The following is a 26,035-nucleotide window of genomic DNA, read 5'->3' as shown; positions in this document are numbered from 1 at the left end:
CTATCATTCTTTTTTTTTTCCCCATATAGGTAATACGTTATTTGTTTCTGGTAACTTTGTCTTTAGCCTACTTTCAGAAGTTTCACTATGATGTGAATTGGCGAGTTGTTTTTTTTTTTTTTTGAATCTTGTTTGGTGTTCATTCAGTTTCTTGAATATAGATTTATGTTTTTTTGCTAAATTTGGGAAATTTTAGGCTATTGTTTCTGGAATGTTTTTCTCTTCTTCTGAAACTGATGACGTGGATGTTAGATGTCCCACATGTCTCAGATTCTGTTAATTTTTTTTCTTCAATCCATTTTCTCTCTGTTGTTCTGATTAATATCTACTCTTTGTGTTCATTTTCACTGATTCTTTTTGTGTCATCTTTATTCTGTTGCTGAGCTCATTCATTGAATTATTTATTATAGTTATATATTTTTTAGTTCTAAAATTTTTATTTGGATATTTAAAAAATTTTGATATATACAAATATGTATATAGTCTTTCTTCAGATTTTCTGCTTTTTTGGAGACTTTCTGTTTTTTATGTATTTCAAATGTGTTCATAATGGCTTGTTGAAATATTTTTTGATAGCTGCTTTAGAACTTTTTCTAGCTGATTCCAACATTTTGGTCATCTTGGTGTTGGTCTCTTTTGTTGTCTTTTCTCATTCAGTTTGAGATCTTCCTGGTTTTTTTGTATGAAAAATGATTTTTTAATCAAAACCTGGACCTTTTAAGTATTATAAGACTGAATGTTATTTAAATCTTGTGTTTTAGCGGACTTCCTCCTGATGCTGCTCTGGTGGATGAAGAGGGGGCTACTTCATTACTGCCTTGTAGGAGTAGAAGGCCAGGTTCTCCACTGGGTGGGTCACAGTAGACCTGTGGAGGGTGGGTTCCTTGTCACTGCTGGGAGGGTTGGGAATTAAGGCCCCCCTCTAGGTCTCTGTTGATGTCAGCCTGTCTGGGAATTGGAGGGCCCCTCCTTACTGCTTTCTATTAGCCTCCACTGATACTGTGGTTACAGGTGAGAGGATGTAAAAGTATTCACTCTCCATTAGGCCTTTGCCAATCCTACCGCATTGGGACAGGGAGAGGCACCTTGTTTCTGTTGGGCTGAGGTCAAAATTGTAGCTCCGTACATGGGTCTTGTTTCCATCCAGCAGGATGAAATTCCAGGCTCCCCACTCAGCCTTCTCTGTGAGGGGGGTATGAGAGTGTTTTGTTACAGTTTGCCAAGCATGATAGTCCAGACTTTCCATACCTGGCCTTTACCGGCAAAAGTGGGGTGGGGTGGAGGCACAATTATTTCTGTGGTATTTGGCTGGAGTAGAACAGTTATTGCCTAAATATAGTTTCTCTTGTCAGATAATCCCTTTTCTTCCTAGGTTCTTTGGGTAGAAAAAGCAGGCTTTTCTTGGAGTCTTTCTTATCTGCATTTATTGGCATTTCTGAGTTGCTGGCTTCTTTATTATCCAGTCTAAGATGTACAAGGCAAAAAAGGAAACCCAGGGAACTCACCATGTGTCTGTCCCTAGGGTTATGTGTTCCCTAGCTAATCTGCCACGTTCTTTTTACCTTTCAGATTCTCCTTATGTTTACGAAGTCAGACAATTAAGTTCACAAACTCACCTTAGAAAAAGTGCTGCATACGTCATTGCTGAATATCACTACACTCACCTTCGAAGGAGTTCACCAATGAACAAAAGCAAAGGAGAGCAAAGTTTGCCAAGACCTTTTGGAGAGGCAAGATGAGGTTTTGGGCCATGTTACCATTGGTGATGAAACATGGGTGTACTAGTACGATCCTGAAACAAAATGTCAAAGTGCACAGTGGAAGTCAGCCAATTCTCCATAACCAAAAAAGTTCCATCAGTCCAAATAAAGAGTCAAAATGATGTTAACCCTTTTTGATATCAGAGGGATTATTCATTATGAATTTGTATCAACTGGACAAACAGTTAACCAAGTTTACTATTTGGAAGTGCTGAAAAGACTGTGTGAAAAAGTTAGATGACCTGAACTTTTCGCCAACAATTCATGGCTCTTGCATCACAACAGTGCACCAGCTCACACGGCACTGTTTGTGAACGAGTTTTTTAGCCAGTGAACAAATAAATAACTGTATTGGAACACCCTCCCTACTCACCTGACCTGGCCCCCAATGTCTTCTTTCTTTACCCAAAGATAAAGGAAATATTGAAAGAAAAGACATTTTGATGGCATTCAGTACATCAAGGGTGATACGACAACAGCTCTGATGGCCATTCCAGAAAAAGAGTTCCAAAATTTCTTTAAAGTGTGGACTAGGCACCTCTGTCGTGCATAGCTTCCCAAGTTGACTAGTGATATTCAGCAGTGAGGTATGTAGCACTTTTTCTAGGATGAGTTCGCAAACGTAATTGTCATTCTTCCTCTTTATTCATTCTTCCATCTTCCATCAGTGAATATCCAGGCTGCCTCCACATCTTGGCCATTGTAAGCAATGCTGTCATGAACATATAGATGCACACGTCACCTCGAAGTAGGCTTTGGGTTTCTTCAGATAAATACCCAGAAGTGGGATTACTGGGTCCTTCTTTGTCTCATTATAACCTTTGTTTGAAAGTCTGATTTGTCTGGTATAAGTATGGCTACAGCAGCTTTTTTTTTGTTGTTTCCATTTTTATAAAGTACCTTTTCCATCTCTTTACTTTCAGTCTGTGTGTATCTTTAAATCTGAAGTGAGGCAGCATATGTAAGGGTTTAATTTTCTTATCCATTCAGCCCTCCTATGTCTTTTGATTGGAGCATTTAAACCATTTACATTGAAAGTAATTGTTGGTAGATATGTGGCTATTATCACTGTATTAGTCATAATTTTTGTCTCCTTATTTTTCCATCTTAAAGAAGTCCTTCTGAAACTCGTTGTAATACTGGTTTGGTGGTGATGAACTCCTTTAGGTTTTTCTTGTCTGGGAAGCTGTTTATCTGTCCTTTGATTTTAAATGATAGCCTTGCTGGGTAGAGTAGTCTTGTAGGTGCTTGCTTTTCACGATTTTGAATATTTCATGCCAATCGCTTCTGGCCTGCAAAGTTTCTGTTCAGAAAGCAGCTGACTGTCTTACAGGAGCTCCCTTATAAATTACTAGTTGCCTTTTTACTGCTGCTTTTAGGATTCTCTTTGTCTTTAACCTTTGGCATTTTAATTATAATGTGTCCTGGGTGGGCCTATTTGGGTTCATCTTGTTTGGGACTCTCTGCACTTCCTGTACTTGTATGTCTAGTTCCTTCTCCAGGTTAGGAAAGTTTTCAGTCATCATTTCTTCAAATAGGCTCTCAGTTGATTGCTTTCTCTCTTCTCCTTATGGTAATCCTATGATGCAAATGTTGTTACGCTTGATGTTGCCCCAGAAACCCCTTATATTGTCCTTAGTTTTTTGGATTCTTTTTTCTTTTTGCTGTTCTAATTGGGTGTTTTCTGCTACCTTGTCTCTAAATTATTGATTCTATCCTCTGCTTCATCTAGTCTGCTGGTGATTCCTTCTAGTGCATTCTTCATTTCTGACTTTTTTTTATGGTTTCTATATCCTTTGTTATGCTTGCTATATCTTTTCTGAAGTTCTCACTAAGTTCCTTGCGCACCCTCATAACAATTGTTTGGAACTCTGTATCTGGTCAGTTGCTTTCCTCCATTTCATTTAGATTTTTTTTTGGAGTTTTCTCCTGTTCTTTCAATTGGGGCGTGTTTCTTTGTTTTCCTCATTTTGGCTGCCTCTCTGTGTTTCTTTCTATATATTAGGTACAATAGATATGCCATGTTTCCCAGTCTTGGCTGGGTGGCCTTATGTAGTAGGTGCTCTGTGGGCTGCATGCTCCAAGAATGTCCCTTGTGTGGATTGTATGTTCCCTCCTGTTATAGCTGAACCTTGATTGCTATTGGCATGTCAGTGAGTGGGATTGACCCTCAGTCTGACTGGCTGTGGGGTTTGGCCATGTTTATAGCTTATGGGCTGCTCTGCGAGGGGCTTACCCCACTGAGTGTTATTCACCCCAGCAGGCTCTGGTGCCTGTTGAAACCATCCATTGTGTGTGCCACTATGGGGCTAATTGGGTGGCACTCTCCTGTGGTCTGAAGCCAACCTCCAAGTATGTTGGTTTGGGGGCCTATTGGGAGGGGTTCCAGTGCAGGCGTAGGTCACCCATTGCCTGTGACTGTCTGGGGGCTACCTGGTAGGAGCTTCAAAGTGACCTACAGTTGTTCGCTGCCCGTTTTAAACCTAGAGGCATGTAGGAGAGGCCACACTGTGAACCAAGGATGTCTACCACCAGTACCGGGCCTCTGGTAGCTCTGCAAAAAGCAAGCCCAAGACCTGCTGCCTCCCTTAAGGTTCAGCTACTGATAAAGCCTCATGCAGTACATGAGTTGGGTGAAGCAGAGTCTCAGGGATTCAGTAGAGTGGGAAGAGTTGTGGTCACCAGGTTAATGCAGATTCTGGTTTGGTGCCAGTGCTGAGCCTGGAACTATTCTGCAAAAGTCTCAGAGCACACTGAGGCCAGTCGCTGCCCACCCGGGACCCGAGGACTCTGATAGTTTCCAAGAAATAGTGGCAATGCAGGCGGGGCTGGCTGCTCACTGAGAAAGTGCCTCCAGTGTTGGAGGAGTTGGGTGGGGCGGGGTCCCAGCAGACCTCAGCAGACCAATTCAGACTCAGATTTGGCCATGGGCATTGGGGGATGGCTTAACACAGGAAGTATGGTGCCCATCTGCCAGCCACATGGAAGGAGGACGCCACACTGGGAAAATGGCGACTGTCCTCCAGCCTTCACCCTGAAGACACAAACTTCAGTCTGCCCCACTCACACCCCTGACACCCCCCAAGCCACTGTCCCTCTGCTGGAGCCCATGGTGAGTGCCCGTGAGTGAGTGAGTCTGTGTGCAGGCCCTTTAAGAGGTCCTCTGGGTTTCCCGCAGCCTTTTGGCCCACACAGATGGTCAGAATTGTCACTGTTTTTCACAGCCAAATATTGTGGGATTCTTGTTCCTGGCACCAGTATTGTGGGCTGGGGAGACTGGTTTGGGACTGGGTCCCTCGCTTCTCTGGTGGGAAACACCTGCGGCTGCAATATCTCTCCTGATTCTCAAACACCACACAGATGTTTGGGGCCCATTCCGTGTCTCCACCCCTCCTTCCAGTCTCAACGTGGCTTCTCTTTTATATCCTTAGTTATAAAACTTATGTTCAGCTAGTCTTCACGTGTTTATGCAGGTTGATTTTTCTATAATTGAGTTGTAGTTTTAATGTGTTCATGGAAGAAAGCAGGCACAATGTTTATCTACTCCATCATCTTGGATCTTTCAGCCCAAACTAATCATTTTAGAGATTAGCAAAACAAGGCCCAGAGTAGCTAGCTGACTTAGTTAAGGTTAAGTTAATGGCAGAGTTCAACTGAAATCCAAATCTCTTGTAAGTCCAGCTCTCTTTCTTGTTGTATTTTTCTGCCTTTGTTATTTTATAGCCTGAAGATAGATTTCAATTGTGGGTTTGTTTTTATTAAATCTTAAAATTTTTAAAAAGGCATAATGACACTGTCTCATTATTTTTATTTTTATTGACTGTTAAATTGTATTGACTTAAGTTGGAGAGTCAATTTTAATAGCTTACCTGGGGTTTCAAAATTGTGTTTGTTTCTTTTTTTTAGCTGAGCCATCCTGCCATCTGTTGGCAGCTCAGCGGCAGCTCAGCTCAGGCATCAAACTGGTAACCTTGTTGCTCAGAGCTCGCACTCTTGAGCAAGTTCTTAACCAATTAAGCCACTAGGCCGGCTCAAAATTGTGTTTTTTTAAATTGAGGCATAATTGACATACCACATTATATTAATTTCAAGTGTGCAACATAATGATTTCATATTTGTATATATTGCAACATGATCACCACAGTAAATCTAGTTAACATCCATCACCATACATAGTTACAGAATTTTTTTGTTGTTGTGGTAAGAACTTTTAAGATTTACTTTCTTAGTAACTTTCAAATATGCAACACAGTATTATTAACTGTAGTCACCATGCTGTACATTAAATCCCATGAGTTATTTTATAACTGGAAGTGTGTACTTCTTGACTCCCTTCACCCAAGTCTTCCCATCCCCCAGCCCCTACGTCTGGCAACCACCAATTTGTTCTTTGCATCTGTGAGATTGGGTTTTGTTGTTGTTGTTATTGTTTGTGTGTTTGTTTTATATTCCACATATAAGTGAGATCCTATAGTATTTGTCTTTCTCAGTCTGACTTATTTCACTTAGCATAATGCCCGCAATCCATGTTGTTGCAGATGGCAAGATTTCATTCATTTTTATGACTGAATAATATTTCATCGTACATATATACTATATTTTCTTTATCCATTCATCTGTTGATGGACACATACGTTGTTTCTATATCTTGGCTGTTGTAAATAATGCAATAAGCATGAGTGCATATATCTTTTTGAGTTAGTATTTTCATTCAGAAAAATACCCAGAAGCAGAATTGCTGGATCATATTTTTATTGTTTTTAATTTTTAATTTAAAATGTTTGAGGAATCTCCATATTGCTTCCCATAGTGGCTGCACCAATTTACATTCTCAGTAATAGTGGACAAGGGTTCTCTTTTCTCCACATCCTCTCCAACGCTTCTTATCTCTTTGATAATGGCCATTCTTACAGGTGTAAGGTGGTATCTCATTGTGATTTTGACTTGGTTTTCCTGATGATTAGTGATACTGAGCATCATTGGGTATACCTGTTGGCCATTTGTATGTTTTCTTTGGAAAGGTGTCTACTCAAACCTCTGCCCATTTTGTAATCAGATTGTTTTTTTCTGCTACTGAGTTGTATGAGTTATATATATACAGAGGGTGCCCAAAAAATGTACATACATTTTAAGAAAGGGAAAAACTGTATTATAATTCTAATACTCAATATATACCAATAACAAAAGATGAATACAAGTCATATGTATACGTTTTTTGGCACCCCTGGTATTTTGGATGTAAAACCCTTATTGGATGTATGATTTGCAAATATCTTCTCCCGTTCAGTAGGTTCCCTTTTTATTTTGTTAATGGTTTCCTTTTCTGTACAGAAGCTTCCTAGTTGGATGTAGTCCCTCTTGTTTATTTTATTTTTGCTTTTATTTCCTTTGCTTTTGGTGTCAACCCCAAAAAAATTATTGCCAAGACCCATGTCAAGGAGTTTACCACCTATGTTTTCTTTTAGGAGTTTAATGTTTTCAGGTCTTAACATTCATGTGTTTAATCAATTTTGAGTTGATTTTTGTGTATGTTGTAAGATAGTGGTCCAGTTTGTTCTTTTGCATGCGACTGTCCAGTTTTCCCAACACCATTTATTGAAGAGACTGTCCTTTCCTCATTGTATATTTTTGATTCCTTGGTGGTAAATTAATTGACCATATAGGTGAGAGTTTATTTCTGGGCTCTCTATTCTGTCCCAGTGATCTATGTGTCTATTTTTATGCCAGTACCATACTATTTTGATTGCTTTAGCATTATAATATAGTTTGAAATCAGGAAGTGTGATGCCTCCAGCTTTGTTCTTTTTTCTCAAGATTGCTTTGGCTATTTGGGGTCTTTTGTGATTCCAAATAAATTTTAGGATTATTTGTTCTAGTTGTGGAAATGCTATTGGTACTTTGATAGGGATTGCACTAAATCTGTTTATTGCTTTGGTAGTATGAATGTTTTAATAATATTCTTCCAGTCCATGAGCATGGAATTCCTTTTCATTTATTTGTGTCTCTTTCAATTTCTCTCATCAGTGTCCTATAGTTTTCAGTGAACAAGTCTTTCACTCCCTTGGGTGAGACTTTAGGGTTTTATACGAGGTGTGACAATTAAGTTCACGAACTTGTTGCAATGATGTTGCCAACCTTTTTTGATATCAAAGGGATTATTCATTATGAATTTGTACCAACTGGACAAACAGTTAACCAAGCTGACTATTTGGAAGTGCTGAAAAGGCTGCATGAGAAAGTTAGATGACCTGAACTTTTCACCAACAATTCGTGGCTCTTGGATCACAACAAAGCACCAGCTCACACAGCGTTGTCTCTGAGGGAGTTTTTAGCCAGTAAACAAATAACTGTATTGGCACACCCTCCCAACTCACCTGGTCTGGCCCCCAATGACTTCTTTCTTTACCCCAGGATAAAGGAAATATTGAAAGGAAGACATTTTCATGACATTCAGGATATCAAGTGTAATATGGTGACAGCTCTGATAGCCATTCCAGAAAAAGAATTCCAAAATTGCTTGAAGGGTGGACTAGGCGCTGTCGTTGGTGCATAGCTTCCCAAGGGGAGTACTTCGAAGGTGAATGTAGTGATATTCAGCAATGAGGTATGTAGCACTTTTTCTAGGATGAGTTTGTGAACTTAATTGTTAGACCTGTATATATAATAACTTATCTGCTGCAAATAGCGAGTTTTACTTCTTTCCAATTTGGATGCCTTTTATTTCTTCTTACGTAATTGCTCTGGTTAGGACTTTTGATAACTATGTTGAATAAAAGTGACGAGAGTGGACACCTTTGTCTTGTTTCTGTTCTTAGAGGAGAAGCTTTTAGCTTTTCATTATTGAGTATGATGGTAGCCATGGCTTCTCAAATATGGCCTTTATTATGTTGAAATACGTTCCCTTTATAACTGTTTTGCTGAGATTTTTTTAAAAAATTATAAATAGATGTTGAATTTCAAAATTGTATTTCTAATGGGTCTCTTTGTTTTCAGCAGGCATATGGCTATGGTCCATATGGTGGTGCATACGTGCCAGGAACTCAAGTTGTCTATGCTGCGACTGGACAGGTTTATGCTGTACCCTACCAGTACCCATATGCAGGTAAGTCATACCATCCTTCTATTCCTTGTTTCTCTTCGTTTGCAGCCATAGATCACTGAAGCCTGGAGGATTTTTATTTCTCAATTTAAGGATAAGTGAGCTATGTTTTCTGGTTATAGACTGCAGCTTACTCTGCTACTACTCTTTTTTTAAGCATTATGTATTTTTACACTGCTTTACAAATCTAAAGTGGTAGGCTTGATTTTTAAAACTTCACTATTGTATCCAGATTTGTTCCCAAGAAGAGAGTTTACACTTACTGGGGTTTACTTACATTATGAAGCAACCAAGCTAAGAGGCCCATTTTAAGGGATAAGAGATATTCTTTTTTGTATTTTTATTTCCTTCTGGTAACATCCTTCAAAAATTATCATTATTGAGGTGACGTTTCAATTTGTAAGTAAAGTGGAGGCCTGGAGGAGCTTATATTATTCTGGACTTTTGATGTGCTTCTTTCGATTTTTCACCTCACTTGAAACAAATTGTAGGTTTGAGTGAATGGCCTGTGTTGGGAGCATCCTGCTTTGGGTGTCCCCTGGGCAGGGTGGAGGTATAGGTGAATGCTCACCCTGGACTGGAGTGTACAGCAAGTGCTAGGAGTACCAGAGCGTGTGGCTGATGAACTGAAGAACAGGTGAACTCAGGCAGGGGCAGTCTGCAGTGGACATGATCACGTATCAGATCAACACAGAAGAGAATGAGCTGGGGAATAGACTGGAATGGGAGGCAACCCGTACCTCATGATTGGGCCTCCAAGGGGCTATGAGCAAACCTAGTGCAGTGGAAGGAGAATCTCTTACCAAAAAGGTGAGTAGCCTCTGATATAGCCACAGCGAAACTAAGGGGGCTACCATAGGGTCTCTGGATTTGGCTGGCCCCAGAGTCAAAGTGTCCTTCTAGTTATTGGTGGTTACTTTGGTTTCTCATACATTAGCACTTAATAATACAAGAGAGAGTTTCTATACTCATCTGTTCCTGAAATCTCATACAGTTCACTCAACTAGCATTGACTAGGAAGGATTCTGCCTTGCCTGACTCTTTTTTAATGTCAAATTGAAAACCAATAAAATAATGATGTGATAAGTGAAATATTTACCCATTGGCTGAGGCTAGCACAGTAATTCAACAAATTTGAATTACTTTCCCCTATATAAAATAAATTTTTCATGTTTATAATCTTATATTACTTTTTGACATTTTTTTTCTAATTTTATATATTTTATTCAGAGTGCTACATAATCTTCATAAGTATTTTTAATGATTTAATATTATATTGGGTGATATATTATTATTAGTTAAGTCTTCTAGTATTGGCTGCTTATACTTTTCCTTTTTAGCTATTGTAGGTATTGCTTGGACATCTCTAGTCATTTTCTTTTTCATTCATTTTAAATATGTGGTAGAATACATTTCTTATTTCTGTTGCTTTATTTTATGTTTCTGTGATGACTGGCAAAGATAAACATTGTATAATTGTTTACAAATTAGATTGTCCCTTTATGAATTTTTTTTTGCCTTTTTATTTTGGGGTTGGTGGTCGGTTTTTAAGCTCTAACCTAACCATACCATGAGAGCCAGCCTCTTCTTATTCAGCTCCCAAGCCACAGACTGGGGTAAGCCTACTGTTACTTATCCTATAGAAGAGGAGAAATTCTGCAGTAGTGCTTATAAAGGGAATTTCTATAAATTGGATACCTTCCTGCCCTTGACTTTCCTCATAAAAAAAAGAAATAGCACTCTCACAGGGAACCTCAGAATACTTGCTGCAGAGGGTCAAATCAAGTCGGTAGATATTTGTTATTAGTGTTGTGACCAACCAGCAGACGTACTTGCTGTGGAAGGACTGGGTTGGCTTGTGGTCATCCCACCACAGTATTATGCTTATAACCATACAGGAGCCCTTTAGGCTGACTTTATAAGACACCGCAGTGTTTTGCCAGTTTCATGATGTATTGCCTTCCAATGTCTATAGAGACCCTTGTCATGCATAGAGCTGGCTAAATACCTTCTCTTTGATATGAGTGGGACTAGTAGCCAGTCAGCCCATGTGAAAAATACAGAGTGCTATATATACACCGTAAGTATTGTTTTAGTCACCCTCTTTAGTGGACATTTGTTCAGCTATCTTTTGATGTGGGCTTGAGGGCTTTGCTTTGAGTTACCTCCCTTGGAGTCTTCATTTCTGTCTTGTAGAGATCGTACTCATGACACATTATTGCACTGCAATTTCCAGGGGCAAGTCCAAGAGCAGACCTCTAGATTTTGTGGTTCTAAGCTTCCTTTCCCCCATCTTTTATAATTTACTCAATTCCTTGGTTTGATAGTAATTTGTAAAAGTTACCTGCCTTTATTTAGTCTTTTCTAAAATACCTAACTTGTCATAGAAACAATATCTGTCTTTTTCACCTTCACATTTTGACCATTTATGTAATGCTTAGGTAAATTAGATAATTACAATAAATACTATTAGACAATCCCCACTGACTTTGGTATTGACTTACCGTAGCTACCTGGTAAAGGCAGAGATAAGCAGTAGCTGCAGGAGAGTGGTCTCCTGGTCATTTAAGGGGATCCCTTGGTGTGACCTACAGAGGGAATGCAGATTAGATTTTTGAGGGGATCTTTTAATTAGGTCAGTTTACGAATTCCTACAGTGTCATATTTAACTAGTTCGAGTTGTCAATTTGAAATTTTTAAATTTCAGGGCTGTGAAAATGAATGCTACAGTTCATCAGTTTTGAAATTTAAACATTTCATAAAAAATCATTTGCTTCTAATACTGGTTGTTACCTGTACTTAATCAGCCCTTAGAGGTTTATAATGGTCTTATTATCCTACTCTGTGGCTTTGATTTTTCTTGCCATCATATTTGAGGCATTAGTCGTTATGAATGCACAGTAACCTGAGGGCCTGGGTTTGCTCTTTCTGCCCTTAACTCCCCTGTGCTGCCCATTTTGCTCACCTATAAGATGGGAGAGGGAAGCAATAATAAACTCATCTCATAGTATTGTTGTAAGGATTAAGTGCATGTAAATGCTTTTACCACTGTAAATGCTTAGACTGGGAAGCTAGGTTAATGTTAGCTTTATTATCATTGTTTGTTTCACTTCATTCTTCATCTACTTGTACACGTTACCATTGGGCTAGTTTCTAGCTGTCCTAGAGTTGAACTGTTGTTAAAGGTCAAGGAGGAAAGTTAACACTATTTATATTTGAGTAATTTAAAAGCAAATTAGCTATTAGACAACAAAGTCGTGACATATAGAAGAGAACAAACATTACATTTCCAGTTGTAAAACTTTAACCATACAAATTAAATATTAAATTTGTTTAAAAGTTTGCTTTTTAGAAGTTTGTCCTCTAACATAAATATTTTCCCCATAAAAACTTATGATTAAAAATTAAAAGCAAGTAATATTAGCACATTTAAGGTTTAATTTAAAAAGTGATTTGCATAAATCCTAAGAAGCCAATTAGCTTTTATATGGGTTTCTAAATTTTTAGCTTTTGTTGAGGATTCTCAACTCGATTCTCCCATTGTCTATAAGCTCTTATCTCCCTTACTCCCCCTATCTTCCTGTCATCCTGATAAGCATGATTTAGAGAACTCAAGTGGAAATTGGAGACTGGAGTTTACAACTTCATTTGCATTCTGCTCTCTCAGTGTTTGGGACTTTGGACCTTCAAAAGCTGACATCTTGATTTTCTCTTAGTGTGATCTTCTTAGAAAGAGGTGTTCTCACTAGGCCAAGTCTGGTCACCTTAGCCTGTGCTGGAGGAGTGCTGTGGAATTCTCACTGTAGCCACCCCACCACCTCTGCAGAAGAAGACAAAGCCGTAGGAGGAGGGAAGCAAATGCCAAGGAGCAATGACCTTGACTACTCCCAGAAAGGGTCCCAGTTGAGTCAGCCATCTTTTTCAGTTTGGCTTCACAAACTGCTCCTTAGAGGTATATATTTTTTCTCCTTTTTTAGGACTTTATGGACAGCAGCCTGCCAACCAAGTCATCATTCATGAGCGGTATCAAGATAATGACAGTGATCTGGCCCTGGGCATGCTGGCAGGAGCAGCCACAGGCATGGCCTTGGAGTCTCTGTTCTGGGTCTTCTAGAGTCCTTGAAATCTGGATGTACATGGCTTCTGATACCCTTGTGTAGTAATATTATTTGCTGGGCATTTTAGTTTGTGATAAATGTTTTCAATAGTTCTTTTGAAAGTAGTGACATGGTAGTTACAACTAATCCATATAAGTACCACAGAAAAGGCTTTGGACTGCTTTTTAGCCAAAATATGGACTCTGGGGCATGATCTCATTCCAATAGTTTCCTTGTGGAACTCTTGAAATACCTTATTCGAACATATCTGTTTTGAAAGGCATTTTCTTTTTGGAGTTAGGTGTAGTGCTTAAGGAATAATTTATTTAGTGTTAGGCTAGTAATATGGTGAATGAGTGAGTTATTCCACAATTGTGGCAAAAAAACCCCAGCAGCTTCTTTTGGTTTAACAACAGACTTTCAAACCTCAGACCAGAACTGGCTGCACATTACTTCAGTTTTGGGCTGATCAGCCACTAGGGAACTTCCCTGAGGCCATGGTATAATAGCCCCAGGACCGCTGGGGCTTTTCAGGCCTCCAGCAAGTCTGACAGCTCAGGATGATGGGTGGACGCAGGCCAATCCCCCTTTTAAAATGATGCATTTTCTGTTTGGTCTTACTTGTTTGTTTTTGGTAGCAATCCTTGGAAAGAACACCAAATTTGGAATTGACTTGAGCCTCAAAGTTTTAGGGCTTTATCTTTTAAAACTTGAAGAAGGCAAAACACAAACGAATGTGTGGAGGTAGATTTGCCTTATTCAGAGACATTGTGCTTTTAATGTTGGCTTGGAGTATTTTTATTGCCACCTCTGCCTACTTATGGCTTATTTTTCTACTTCTCAAGAAAGTCATATTGAAGGAATGGTGAAGAAAATAGAATGGGAGTCATAGTTTGTGTTACTGCTCAGGCCTGGCAGGAGACTCTTTTTCCATTCTCCTGAAGGCTGTTAAAGAGCAGGTTCCTTCCCTATCCTGTGCTGCACTGGGACACTGTGGCTGCCCTGTGAGTACTGGGGTGCATGGAACCCTGCTGGTGGCATGGTGGGGGCTTTTTGGACCATGACTGTTGGGGAGATTCTGGGGGTAGATGGGAAATGAGGCATTACCTGCTCAAGATACCATCTAACCTGGACAGGGTGCCAGTCTGCTTTTTATTCCTGACTCAAATGCCCTAGAGAAGCTTAAACCATTTAATTTTGATCCCCAACTATGTGTGAGCTCTGGAAAATCCACAGTCCTGCATTTTTGTTATTTCTTATTTCTTTAACTATGTGCATTTTTAAAGTTCCTAATTATTCCAGTTTTCTGTCCCACATGCTTTTTTCTTTCTTTCCCACATGCATTAAAAATGTACTTTTACAAATGCAGTGTAGCAAGGTGACAGCTCCCACTCCAACACTCCAGGTGGCCCTATTTTCCATAAAATATACTCCTAGTAGCACAAACTGTTTTTATTTTGTATGGCTGGTTACATATATACTCTCTTGTTTTACTGGTCAACCGACTCCATCTCTGCAGCCTACTTAAACACATCTTCATATGAAAGCAGATGCCAAATGAACTTTGTGGTGACTACTGATCTGTTTTCCTAGCCAATTCTAGTGGATTCTTTGACACTGGAGAGTGTCTGTTTCCAGTCGAAAGGAAGTGTACTTGACTGTCCTCTCTTTGGGTGTTTGACATGGTGGAAAATAGCCAGATGCGATGCATTACAGCACTAGTTTTGGTGGTTAAGAATGTTGCTTTTATGACTTTACATATGTGTAATAAGAAGGGATTTTTCAGAAGGTAATCATTTATTAAAGTTGTATGCTTTACTTATGGAAATTAAACACAGTTTTTATTGTTGCATTGGAGTATTAATTTTGAACTTGAAGTTACTATTGGGTTGTCAGAAAAGCCATGACGTATTTTCCTGTATTTTTTGTTGTAAAAATGTGTCATGACTTTTCCGACAACCCGATAGACTCATAGAGTATTGAGTTACGTCCCTGAAATGCCCTTGATGCACATTCTCCCTGTGTTCCTTTGACTGCCCTCTGACTGAAGGGGGAGTACTGTGGACTAAAGCTTGGGCACACGTGTATGCCCCCATCCCCTGTCCACACTGGGGCCAAGCCTCATGGGCAATCATAGTTGAACCTCAAAATCATTGTCACTTGAGACTTGATCCTGATATGAAATGCATACTGGATATTAAGATGGGCTGAAACATTTCATTTCCCTGGTCTCAACTCCCATAGATGCCAACTTTTTGATCACTTCACTTACATCATCCTAAAACAAGAAGTTAGGTGCATTGGAAGGAACTTGTTCAGGTTTGAGTAAGCATTTTACTTCCCATTTGTACTTTTAAGTAATGTACCTAGAAGAAGTTGGTCAATGACATTGTGCACATTCCAATCTGATTGTTTTCTAGCTCTTCTTTTTAATTTATTGAGTTAACTTTAGGGACGTATATAGTAAAAAGAAGGGAGACACCAGTCGCTGTGTTTCAGATCATCATTCATGAAACAGGCCAGACCAGTAACCCAAGATCCTGGATCATATGGAGAAGTTTCTGCAGTTGAGACAGAATGACCTAAGATTATTTCCTACATCATTTGTGATGGTGTGTAATCTTTTGTCTTCTTCCCAAGTTTATGTAGACACAGGCATGGAATGTGGTTCCATTTTTTCTCCCTAGAGTTCATTTTTTTTTCTGATTGCTTCCCTGTCTAGTATTCCCTTGTGCCCACAGAACCTATTTTTCCCTGTATATGCAAATTGTATGTTTATAAGTGAAAGTGATAATACATTAAATGATATTAACCTTAAAGCATGTTTCATTGTGATTTCTTTTTTTTATTCAATTTATTTAAACTAAAAAAACAACAAAAATTGTTCACCCATTTCTCCTACCTCCCTCCCCCTGCAATACACACCTCTGGCAACCACGAATCTGTTTTGTGTTTTTAACTGTTTTGTAGTAACACACTGTTACCTTTTTCTACTGCATGTGGGCAACAAAAATTCCATTTTTAGAGCATTCTTAAGTGATTGAGAATGTATCCTCACATTAGAAAACAATAACATTAAATTCTTATAGTGACTCTGTAAGGCAGGTATTAGCCAAGTTATACTGGATGAAACTGTATCTAAGTTAAATACTTTTCTCAGGCGCACATAGGTAGTAAGTGAAATGAGTTTATATCTGATTAAAACATATTCTTTTTCCCTATGCCATGTGCCTATAGGAATATAATTTCCACAAGAACATATGGGTGGCATATGTAGCCATATGTTTTTTCTTTGTTTTTGTTTTTTTAATTGGGGAATTGGGGGAGGAGAACAGTGTTGGGGAATTGGGGAAGGGGACCAGCCAAGTTGTTGTTCTCCAACCTTAGTTGTGGAGAGCGCCAGTCACCATCTCACTGCCCATCAGCAGCTCGTGGCCTCTAAGCTCAAGGTGTTGTGTTCAATCTTAGCTACATGCGGGCATAGCCACTGTCCCATGCAGGAGTCAAACCAGCAGCCTTGTTGTTAAGAATGCACGCTGTATCCACTGAGCCATTCAGGTAGCAACTCAGCTCAAGGTGCCGAGTTCAGTCTTAGTTGTGGGTGGGCATAGCCACCATCCCGCACCATCCCATGCAGGAGTCAAACCAGCAGCCTTGTTGTTAAGAGCGCATGCTCTATCCACTGAGCCATCCAGGTGGCAGCTCAGCTCAGGGTGCCGAGTTAAGTCTTAGTTGAAGGCAGGCATAGCCCGCCATCGAACAGGCAGTCTTGTTAGGAGCACGTGCTCTCACCAGCTGAGCCATCCTGTCACCTGTTGGCAGCTCAGCTCGGGTGCAGCGTCACTGGCTCATGTGGGAATTGAACCGGTGGCCCTGTTGCTCAGAGCTTGTGCTCTTAAGCTAACTCTTAACCAACTGAGCCACTTGACTGCCCCTGTAGTCATATTTTTAAGACGACTGTTAGAAAACTGACAGTATCAACTGAATAAATGAGCAAACTAAACAGAAATAGTCTTAGAGATATAGAGGAAAAACTGATGGTTGTTAATTGGTAGGGGGGTGGGGATGAGGGAGAAGGTTGAGGGGATTAAAAATCACAAATTGGTATTCACAATATTGCCATGGGGATAGGAAAGACAGTTTGGGGGATATAATCAATAGTGTAAAGATTTTGTAGGGTGTCAAATGGGTACTTGTCTTATTAGGGAGACCACTTCATGGAAGGTGTAGATGCCTGACCACTGCAGTGTACACCTGAAGCTGAAGCTGAATAATAATGATCAACTATAATTTAGTGTATGTTTAGTCACAGGATATGGAGTACAGCATAGGAAATAGAGTCAGTGAAATTGTAATGACTATATACAATGTCAGAGGGGTTATAGATTGGGGGAGGAGGGTTATCACTTTGTGAGGGATGAAATGTATATTACGTTGTTTTGTATACTTGAAACTAAAAAAACAAACAAAAAAACTGACAGTACTTTCTTCAATCACATCCACTTTGCAGTGTGGGTCCAGTAACTACTGCAATATCTTTGGGTACATGACTTCATGTTTTTTGTTTTTTAAAATTATTTTAAATTAGTTCCTGAATTCAGTTTCCTCTGGGCTAGCTTTTCTGTTTATCTTACTTGTTGCAGACTTTGATTGAATGATGATGCATGCATGGTTGCCTGTTATAGTTTAAGATGAGTCTCATACTAGAAACTCTGGGTCTCTTGTTTTCATTTCTTTGGAGAAGAATCCTCTAATATTTTGCCTGGAGACAGCTATTTCTGGATGTCATGGAAGGTAGACACTCCACACACACTGTAGCACTTACCCTTTCAGCCTGACTTCATTCCCATCTCCTGACATGCTGACCCCCACTACATCCAGCTCTTTGTTTAAAAACTTAATTTTTTGAATAGGTTATACATAACTCCAAAATAATAATACAACAGTAGATTCAGTAAAGGGTCTTCCATCTGCCCATTTCCTGCCATCTTTGCTTAACCACTGGTACTAGTCTATTTATCCTTTCTGAGTTTCTTCATGCATATATAAACTAGTACAAATATATATTCTTATTTGTCTCCCTTTTTTACACAAAAGGATAGTATATACACCAACAGTACTCACATATTTTGGTCTCAGATCCTTTTATGTTATTCCATTTCTTTTCTTTAATTTTTCAGTTACAGTTGATATTTAATATTATTTTATATTAATTTCAGGGGTACAGCATAGTGGTTAGACATTTGTGTAACTTACAAAGCGACTCCCCAATAAGCCTAGTACCCACCCAACACCATACATAGTTATTACAATATTATTGACTGTATTCCCTATGCTGTACTTTACATCCCCATGACTATTTTGTAACTACCAATTTGTACTTCTTAATCCCTTCACCTTTTTCATTTACCCCCAAACCCCCTCCCATCTGGCAACCATTAATTTGTTCTTTGTAACATGAATCTGTTTCTGTTTTATTTATTCGTTTATTTTGTTCTTTAGATTCCACATATGGTATTTGTCTTTCAATGTTTACTTATTTAACTTAGCATAACACCCTCTAGGACCATCCATGTTGTCACAAATAGTAAGATTTCTTTTTTTTATGGTCAATTAATATTCCATTGTATTCTTCTTTATCCAATTTTCTATTGATGGGCACTTTGGTTGCTTCCATATCTTGGCTATTGTAAATAATGCTGCAGTGAATGAACATAAAGGTGCATATATCTTTTCAAATTAGTGTTTTGGATTTCTTCAAATAAATACCAAGAAATAGAATTGCTGGGTCATAATAGTAGTTCTATTTTTAATTTTTTGAGGAACCTCCAAAGCATTTTCCATAGTGGCTGCACCAATCTACAATCCCACCACCAGTGCACAAGGGTTCCCTTTTCTCTGCATCCTCGCCGACACTTGTTGGCGATTTATTGATGATAGCTGTTCTGATAGGTGTGAGGTGATATCTTGTGGTTTTATTTGCATTTCTCTGATGATTAGTGACATTGTGCATCTTTTCATATGGTTATTGGCCATCTGTATGTCCTCTTTGGAGAAATGTCTATTCAGGTCTTCTGCCTATTTTTTAATTAGATTGTTAGATTTTTTGGTGTTGAGTTGCATGAGTTCTTTATATATTTTGGTTATTACAATATTTTGTTATGTATAATGTGCTCCTGTGTATAATGCGCACCCATGTTTTTGGCCCAAACTTTCAGGGAGAAAAATCTTTTATTTTAATTTTTTAATTCAATTTTATATTTGTTTCCATTTAGGTACTTGTTTTTGTATTATAAAGGAATTTTAGCATTTATTTTTTAACATATTATGGTACAAGAAGTTTTATGTAACAAATAAATTACAAACACAAGAACAGATACAAAGTACAAGAAATTTTATGTACTGGTAACAAATTTACGATATTTATGCATCATAGTAGGTCAAGGACTCTTCGTTGTTGCAAGTTTGTCTTAAGTTCAACAAAGCTGGTTATCGTATTCCAGGGTATTATTTTGCATATGGATATCGTTATTGATTTCCAGAGTTACACTTTTAACTCATAAGCATAAATAAAACAGTTTAAAGCATTTATATAGATACAGAATTAGTACTACCCATGCATAAAGTGCATCCTTGTTTTTCCCTCACAAATTTGGGCAAAAAAGTGTGCATTATACAAGGCAACATACGGTAACCCTTTATTGGATATATCATTGGCGAATATCTTCTCCCATTCAGTAGGTTATCTTTTCGTTTTGTTGATGGTTTTCTTGGCTGTGCAAAAACTTTTTAGTTTGATGAAGTCTCACTTTTTTTTCTTTTGTTTCCCTTGCCCAAAGAGATAAATCGAAAAAAATATTATTAAAAGCCATGTCAGAGAATTTACTGCCCATGTTTTCTTCTAGAAGGTTTTGAGTTTTAGGTCTTAACATTTAAGTCTTTAATCCATTTTAAGTTTATTCTTGTATATGGTGTAAGAAGGTGGTCTAGTTTCACGTTTTTTGCATGTATCTGTCCAGTTTTCCCAACACCATTTACTGAAGAGTCTACCTTTATTGTATTGTGTATTTTTGCTTCTTTTGTCATACATTAATTGACCATATAAGCAGAGGTTTATTCCTAGACAGTCTTTTCTGTTCCATTGATCTGTATATAGTTTTATTCCAGTACCATATAATTTTGATTACTATAGTCTTGTAGTATAGTTTGCTATCAGTGGGTCACTTGTGTGATACCTCCAACTTTGTTTTTTTAATTTCTCTTTTGGATGGTTTGTTATTGTATTAAAAATGCAACCAATTTCTGAATATTAATTTGTATACTGCTACTTTACTGAATTCATTTATCAGTTCTAAATTCTTTTGGTGACATCTTTAGGGTTCTATATAGTATCATGTCATCTGCATATGACAGTTTTACTTCTTCCTTTTCAGTTTGGATGCTTTTTACTTCTTTTTGTTGTCTGACTGCTGTGGCTAGGACTTCCAGTTCTATGTTGGATAAAAGTGGTGAAAGTGGACACCCTTGTCTTGTTCCTGATCTTAAGGAAAACACTTTTAGCTTTTCCCCATTAAATATAATGGATGTTAGCTGTGGGCTTGTCATATATGGCCTTTATTATGTTGAAGTATGTTCCCTGTATTCCCACTTTGCTGACAGTTTTAATCATAAATGGTATTGGATTTTGTCAAGTGATTTTTCTGCATCTATTAATATGATTATATGACTTTTATCCTTCATTTTGTTTGTGTGGTAATCACATTGTGGATGTTGAACTAACCTTGCATCCCAAGAATAAATCCCACTTTACTGTGGTATATGATATTTTTAATGTATTGCTGTATACAGTTTGCTAATATTTTGTTGAAGTTTTTGCTTTCATGTTCATCAGGGAAATCAGATTATAATTTTCTTTTTTTGTAATGTCTTTGTTTTGTTTTGGAATCTAGGTAATTGTGGCCTCATAAAATGAGCTTGAGAGCCTTCCCTCCTTTTGAATTTTTTGGACTACTTTGAAAAGGATAGATGTTAATTTATCTTTGAATGTTTGGTAAAATTCACCAGTGAAGCCATCTAGCGCTGATTTTTGTTGTGAGTTTTTTTATTACTGATTTGATTTCATTAGTAGTAATGGCTCTGTTCAGGTTATCTGTTTCTTCTTGATTCAGTCTTGAAAGGTTGCATATTTCTAGGAATTTATTCATTTTTTTCCAGATTGTTCAATTTGTTGGCATATAATTGTTCATGATATTTTCTCATAATACTTTGTATTTCTGTGGTGTCAGTTGTCACTTCTCCACCTTCACTTCTGATTTTATTTATTTGGGTCCTCTCTCTTTTTTGCTTGATGAGCCTAGTTAAAGGTTTGTCAATTTTGTTTGTCTTTTCAGTTCTTGGTTTCATTGATCTTTTGTATTGTTTTTTTAGACTCAATTTCATTTATTTCCTGTGCTCTTTATTTCCTTCCTTCTACTCACTTTGGGCTTTATTTGCTGTTCTTTTTCTCATTTCTCTAGGTGTAAGGTTAGATTGTTTATTTGATCTGTTTGTTTGTTGAGATAGGCCTGTATTGCCATGACTTTCCCTCTTAGGGCTGCTTTTGCTATGTCCCATAGATTTTGGGTCATTGTTTGCATTTTCAATTGTCTCAGTATAGCTTTTGATTTCTTCTTTGATCTCATTGTTGACCCATTCATTGTTTACTAGCACATTATTTAGCCTCCATTTGTTTGTGTGTTTTTCATTTTTTTTCTTGTAATTGATTTCTAGTTTCACACTATTGTGGTCAGAGAAGATGATGTATATGATTTCAATCTTTTTAAACATATTGAGACTTGTTTTGGCCTAACATGTGGTCTGTCTTGGAAAATGTGCCATATACACTTGGAGAGAATGTATGTTCTGCTGCTTTGGATGAAATGCTTTAAAAATATCAATTATATCTATCTAATCTAGTGTGTCATTTAAGGCTGCTGTTTCCTTGTTGATTTTCTGTCTGGAAGAACTGTCCATTGAAGTCAATGAGGTGTTAAAGTCCCCACTATGATTGTATTACAGCCAGTCCCTTCCTTAATGTGAGTTAATATTTGCTTTTTGTATTTACGTCCTCCTATGTTTGGTGCATAAATGTTTGCAGGGGTTATATCCTCTTGTTGGATTGATCCCTTTATCATTATGAAATGTCCTTCATTGTCTCTCAATATAGCCTTTGTTTTAAAGTGTATTTTTTCTGATATAAGTATTGCTACTCCAGCTTTTTTGTTTGTTTATTTACATTTGCATGTCATATCATTTTCCATCCCTTTACTCTCAGTCTGTGTGTGTGTTTCGATCTGAAGTTGGTCACTTGTAGACAGCATATGTATGGGTCTTGTTTTCTAATCCATGGTGATACCATGGATTGAATCCATTTACATTTGAAATGATTATTGCCATTTTATTATTCTAGTTATGTTTCTTTCCTCCTTCTTCTCCTTAAAGAAATCCCTTTAATAGTTCTTGTAATACTTGTTGGTGGTGATGAATTCCTTTAGCTTTTTCTTGTCTGAAAAGCTCTTTATCTCTTTTTCAATTTCAAATAATAGTCTCAGTGGGTAGAATAGTCTTATGTGTAGGTCCTTGCTTTTCATCACTTTGAATATTTCATGCCAATTCCTTCTAGTCTTCAAAGTTTCTGTTGAGAAATCAGGTGACAATCTTATTAGAACTATCTTGTAGGTAACAAATTGCCTTTCTCTTGATGCTTTTAAGATTTTCTCTTTGTCTTTAACCTCTGGCATTTTAAGTATGATTTGTGTTGGTGTGGACCTCTTTGGGTTCATCTTGTTTGGGACTCTCTGGGTTTCCTGGCCTTGTATGTCTATTTCCTTCACTATGTTTGGGAAGTTTTCCATCATTATTATTATTCTTTTTTTCAAGAAGATGTTTTTCTGTTTTTTTCTTACAGAAACTTCCATCTTTATTTCTTTAAATAGTTTCTCAATCCCTTGTTCTTGCTCCTCTCCTTCTGGTACTACTATGATGTGAATGTTGTTTTGCTTGATGTTGTCCCAGAGGCCCCTTAAAACTATCCTCATTTAAATTTTTTTTCTCTTTGCTTTTCTAATTGGGTATTTTTTGCTGTCTTGTCTTCCAAATTACTGATTCAGTCCTATTCTTAATCTAATCTGATATTGATTCCTTCTAGTGTAGTCTTCATTTCAGTTATTATATTCATTTCTGATTTCTTTTTTATGGTTTCTATGTCATTTTTTATGCTTACTGTCTCTCTTTGAAGGTCTAAGTTTCATAAGCATCATTATAACCCTGTATCTGGTAGATTGCTTGCCTCCATTTTGTTTAGCTCTTTTTTGGAGTTTTCTCCTGATCTTTTATTTGGGGCATGTTTGTTTCCTTATTTTGGCTGCATCTCTGTTTTCTATGTGTTAGGTAGGGCTGGTATGTCTCCTGGTCTTGGCCAAGTAGCTTTAGGTAGTAGTTGTCCTGTGGGGCCCAGTTGTACAGTCTCCCTGGTCTCCTGGGCCAAATGCTCCAGGTGTGTCCCTTGTATGAGTTCTGTATGCCTCCCCCCTTATATTTGAACCTTTATTGCTTTGGGCATGTCAGTAGGTGGGATTGACACTCAATCTAAATAGCTGTGAGAATTGGTCATGACCACCGTGTACAAATTGCTGTGTGGGGGCTACCCCATGGAGCGGGATTTGCCCTAGCAGGCTCTGTTGCCTGCCAAAAACACCCTTTGTGCTGCTTGTGGGTCTAACTGGGTGATGCTCTATTGTCTGTAGGTGGCCACCAGGTATATTGGTTCTGGGCCTATTTGAAGGTGCTCCCATGCAGGTCAAGATCAGCTCCTGTCTGCGACTGGCCCTGGGATACCTGGTAGGAGCTACAGAACGATCGTGATTGGTCACTGCCTGTGCTGGACCTGGAGACATGTGGAAGAAGCCATTCTGGGAATGATTGCTGGCCGCCACCAGTGCCAGGCCTGTGGCAGCTTAGCACAAAACCCAGGGCACCCTGAGGCTTTTTATTTTCTTTCTGAGCTATCTTTTTACCTTGGTTATTCGTGGTGTTTGATAGGTTATTTCTCTGCCTAGGCATTTATGAGAATGAAATCTGCTTTTTACAAAAGTATTTGACACTTCACTGTTTTAGGAGATTGGTAAGTAGAGGTCTTTCTTTTGTTTCCCAGCAGGTGGTGCTGAAGCCCAGGTTTTTATTTTCTCTTACCTACACTACTGGGGCTTCTAATCTCTGTGGGGTGGTGTTTCCTAGGCCATGGAAAATGCCCCATGTTCCCTGGGGAGATGGGCATACCCTCTGTGACCAGGTCATTTCAGTCTCAGAGCTCTAACCCTGTGGTTAACATGGTGGATGATGGGGCTCCAGGCCCACGAGATCCCAGTACTGCCTCCTGCAACCAGATGCTGCCAGCAGTGCTGAACTATCTGAGGCGTCCCAGTTGTGCTTCACTCTGATGGCAGGGGAGAAGCCTGTTCTTGCATTGTGGCCTTGTTCTCCTCCCAGTAATGATGGCTTTCACACCTCAGCTACCACACCCCTGTATCTCCGCCCCTGTCACTGGGTTTAGTAACAGTGTACTCCTGCTAAGAAATGTTTTTGCCCCTCCAATTCTCAGATCTGCCAAGATTGTGTACTGTAACCTGACTCTTTTGCTGCTACAGCGTCTTCTGGGATCGCTTCTCTGGGAGGGTGAAGGGAGGCAGCTACACGTCTGGGGCATTTTTTTTGCCTTGCAATGGTGGCTGCTAGGCCACAGCTGCCACACCTTTGTGTTCTGTCTCTGCCCCTGTCACTGGGTTCAGCTGCTGTATGTGCTGATGATTCAGGCCGGAATGTTGAGTTTACCCCTCTGATCCTTAGGGCTGCAGTGTGTGCACTGTTTCTTGACTTTCCTTCCTCCTAAATCCTCTGGATCTGCCATGATCACCAGACTATGTCCTTCCCCCTTCTTTCTTTCCCTGTTTGCTCAGACATGCCCACTTTCAGATGTTTCAATGCAAGGATCTCCCAGGCATGTTTGTGTGTTGAGCAGGGAGTCCTTTGTTGAACTACAATTGTCCAATTTATTGTAACTTCCAGGGGAGAGACTGGAGGGCCTCTAATGCTGCCATATTGCTAACATCACCCAAACCATGTAATATTGAATAACCTTAAAAATACATACTAAATTTTGCTTTTAATGGTACTAAATGTATAGTAAAATTGTTGGTGCTAATGGCAAAGTCATTTTTGAATGTGATGTATGTTAATTGCCAAGAAGTTTTTGTATTAGGTATGTAAATTCAGATTCTCCTGATAGAAGTCTTTAGGGTTATTTTCCAACAACCCTGGTCTCAAAGTGCCTGGGAGCCTGCCTCTTTGCCAATGCCCCTAGCCTTCTGTGCCCAGCCAGAAGACTTTGTGGCATTGAGGAGTGAAGTGATGATGCTGAGAGGAGAATTAGACCAACCTGTTTATTGAATTTATTTCTGGCTTCTAATTGCTTTTCTTACTTTCTTACTCTGGTTACTACTTTGGCCTTGGGCATAGACAACCAAGAGATAATTTAACATGTGAGAGTTTAAAAAGGTTGGTACCTCCCTACCACATAATACTTCTCAACAATATAAAGCAGTTGTTGACACCTGCAACCATGTGGATGGATCTCAAGAGAGTCATACTGAATAAAAAATTTCAAACCCAAAATGATACATCATGATGCAAATTATATACCACTTTTGAAATGACAAATGTATAGAAATGTAGGGCAGATAATAAATTAATGATCATTAATAATTAAAGTGTGGGCAGGAGTTTGAGGGAAGTGATTGTGGCTCTGAAAGGAAAACCTGAAGGGTGCTTGTGATGATGGGTATGTGTATCTTCAACCAAGGTCAATATTCTGGTCTGACTCTATTACACTTTGTTTCAGAGGAACCTGGGTAAGGGGCATATGGGGTTACTGTGCATTATTTCTTTTTTTCTTTTAATTTTTTTATTGTTAGTTTCAGGTGTACAGAACAATGCAATAGTTACCCTTTTCACCCTCACAAAGTAACAACCCCCCTCCCCCCATC

General features: G+C 38.6%; 1 protein-coding gene across 9 annotated transcripts in view; it reads left to right on the top strand.

Annotated features, from left to right (window-relative positions):
• The window catches only part of PLEKHB2 (pleckstrin homology domain containing B2), a 58,519-nt gene extending 33,537 nt beyond the window's left edge, over positions 1-24,982 (top strand). For 5 of the 9 annotated variants that reach the window (XM_019629417.1, XM_019629419.1, XM_019629411.1 and 2 more), the window contains 2 exons: positions 8,754-8,862; positions 12,837-15,775. In XM_019629417.1, the coding sequence (XP_019484962.1) occupies positions 8,754-8,862; positions 12,837-13,019 (292 nt within the window). In that variant the 3' untranslated portion in view covers positions 13,020-15,775. Of the gene's footprint in view, positions 1-8,753; positions 8,863-12,836; positions 15,776-23,740 lie in introns of those variants that run through there. The other 4 variants (XM_019629412.1, XM_019629414.1, XM_019629416.1 and 1 more) reach the window with 3 other exon arrangements.
• Positions 24,983-26,035: the final 1,053 nt, after the last annotated feature.

The sequence above is a fragment of the Hipposideros armiger genome, unplaced genomic scaffold (assembly GCF_001890085.2).
Source record: "Hipposideros armiger isolate ML-2016 unplaced genomic scaffold, ASM189008v1 scaffold_853, whole genome shotgun sequence".
Classification (NCBI taxonomy): Eukaryota; Metazoa; Chordata; class Mammalia; order Chiroptera; family Hipposideridae; genus Hipposideros; species Hipposideros armiger.
This window is presented reverse-complemented; position numbering and strand designations above follow the sequence as displayed.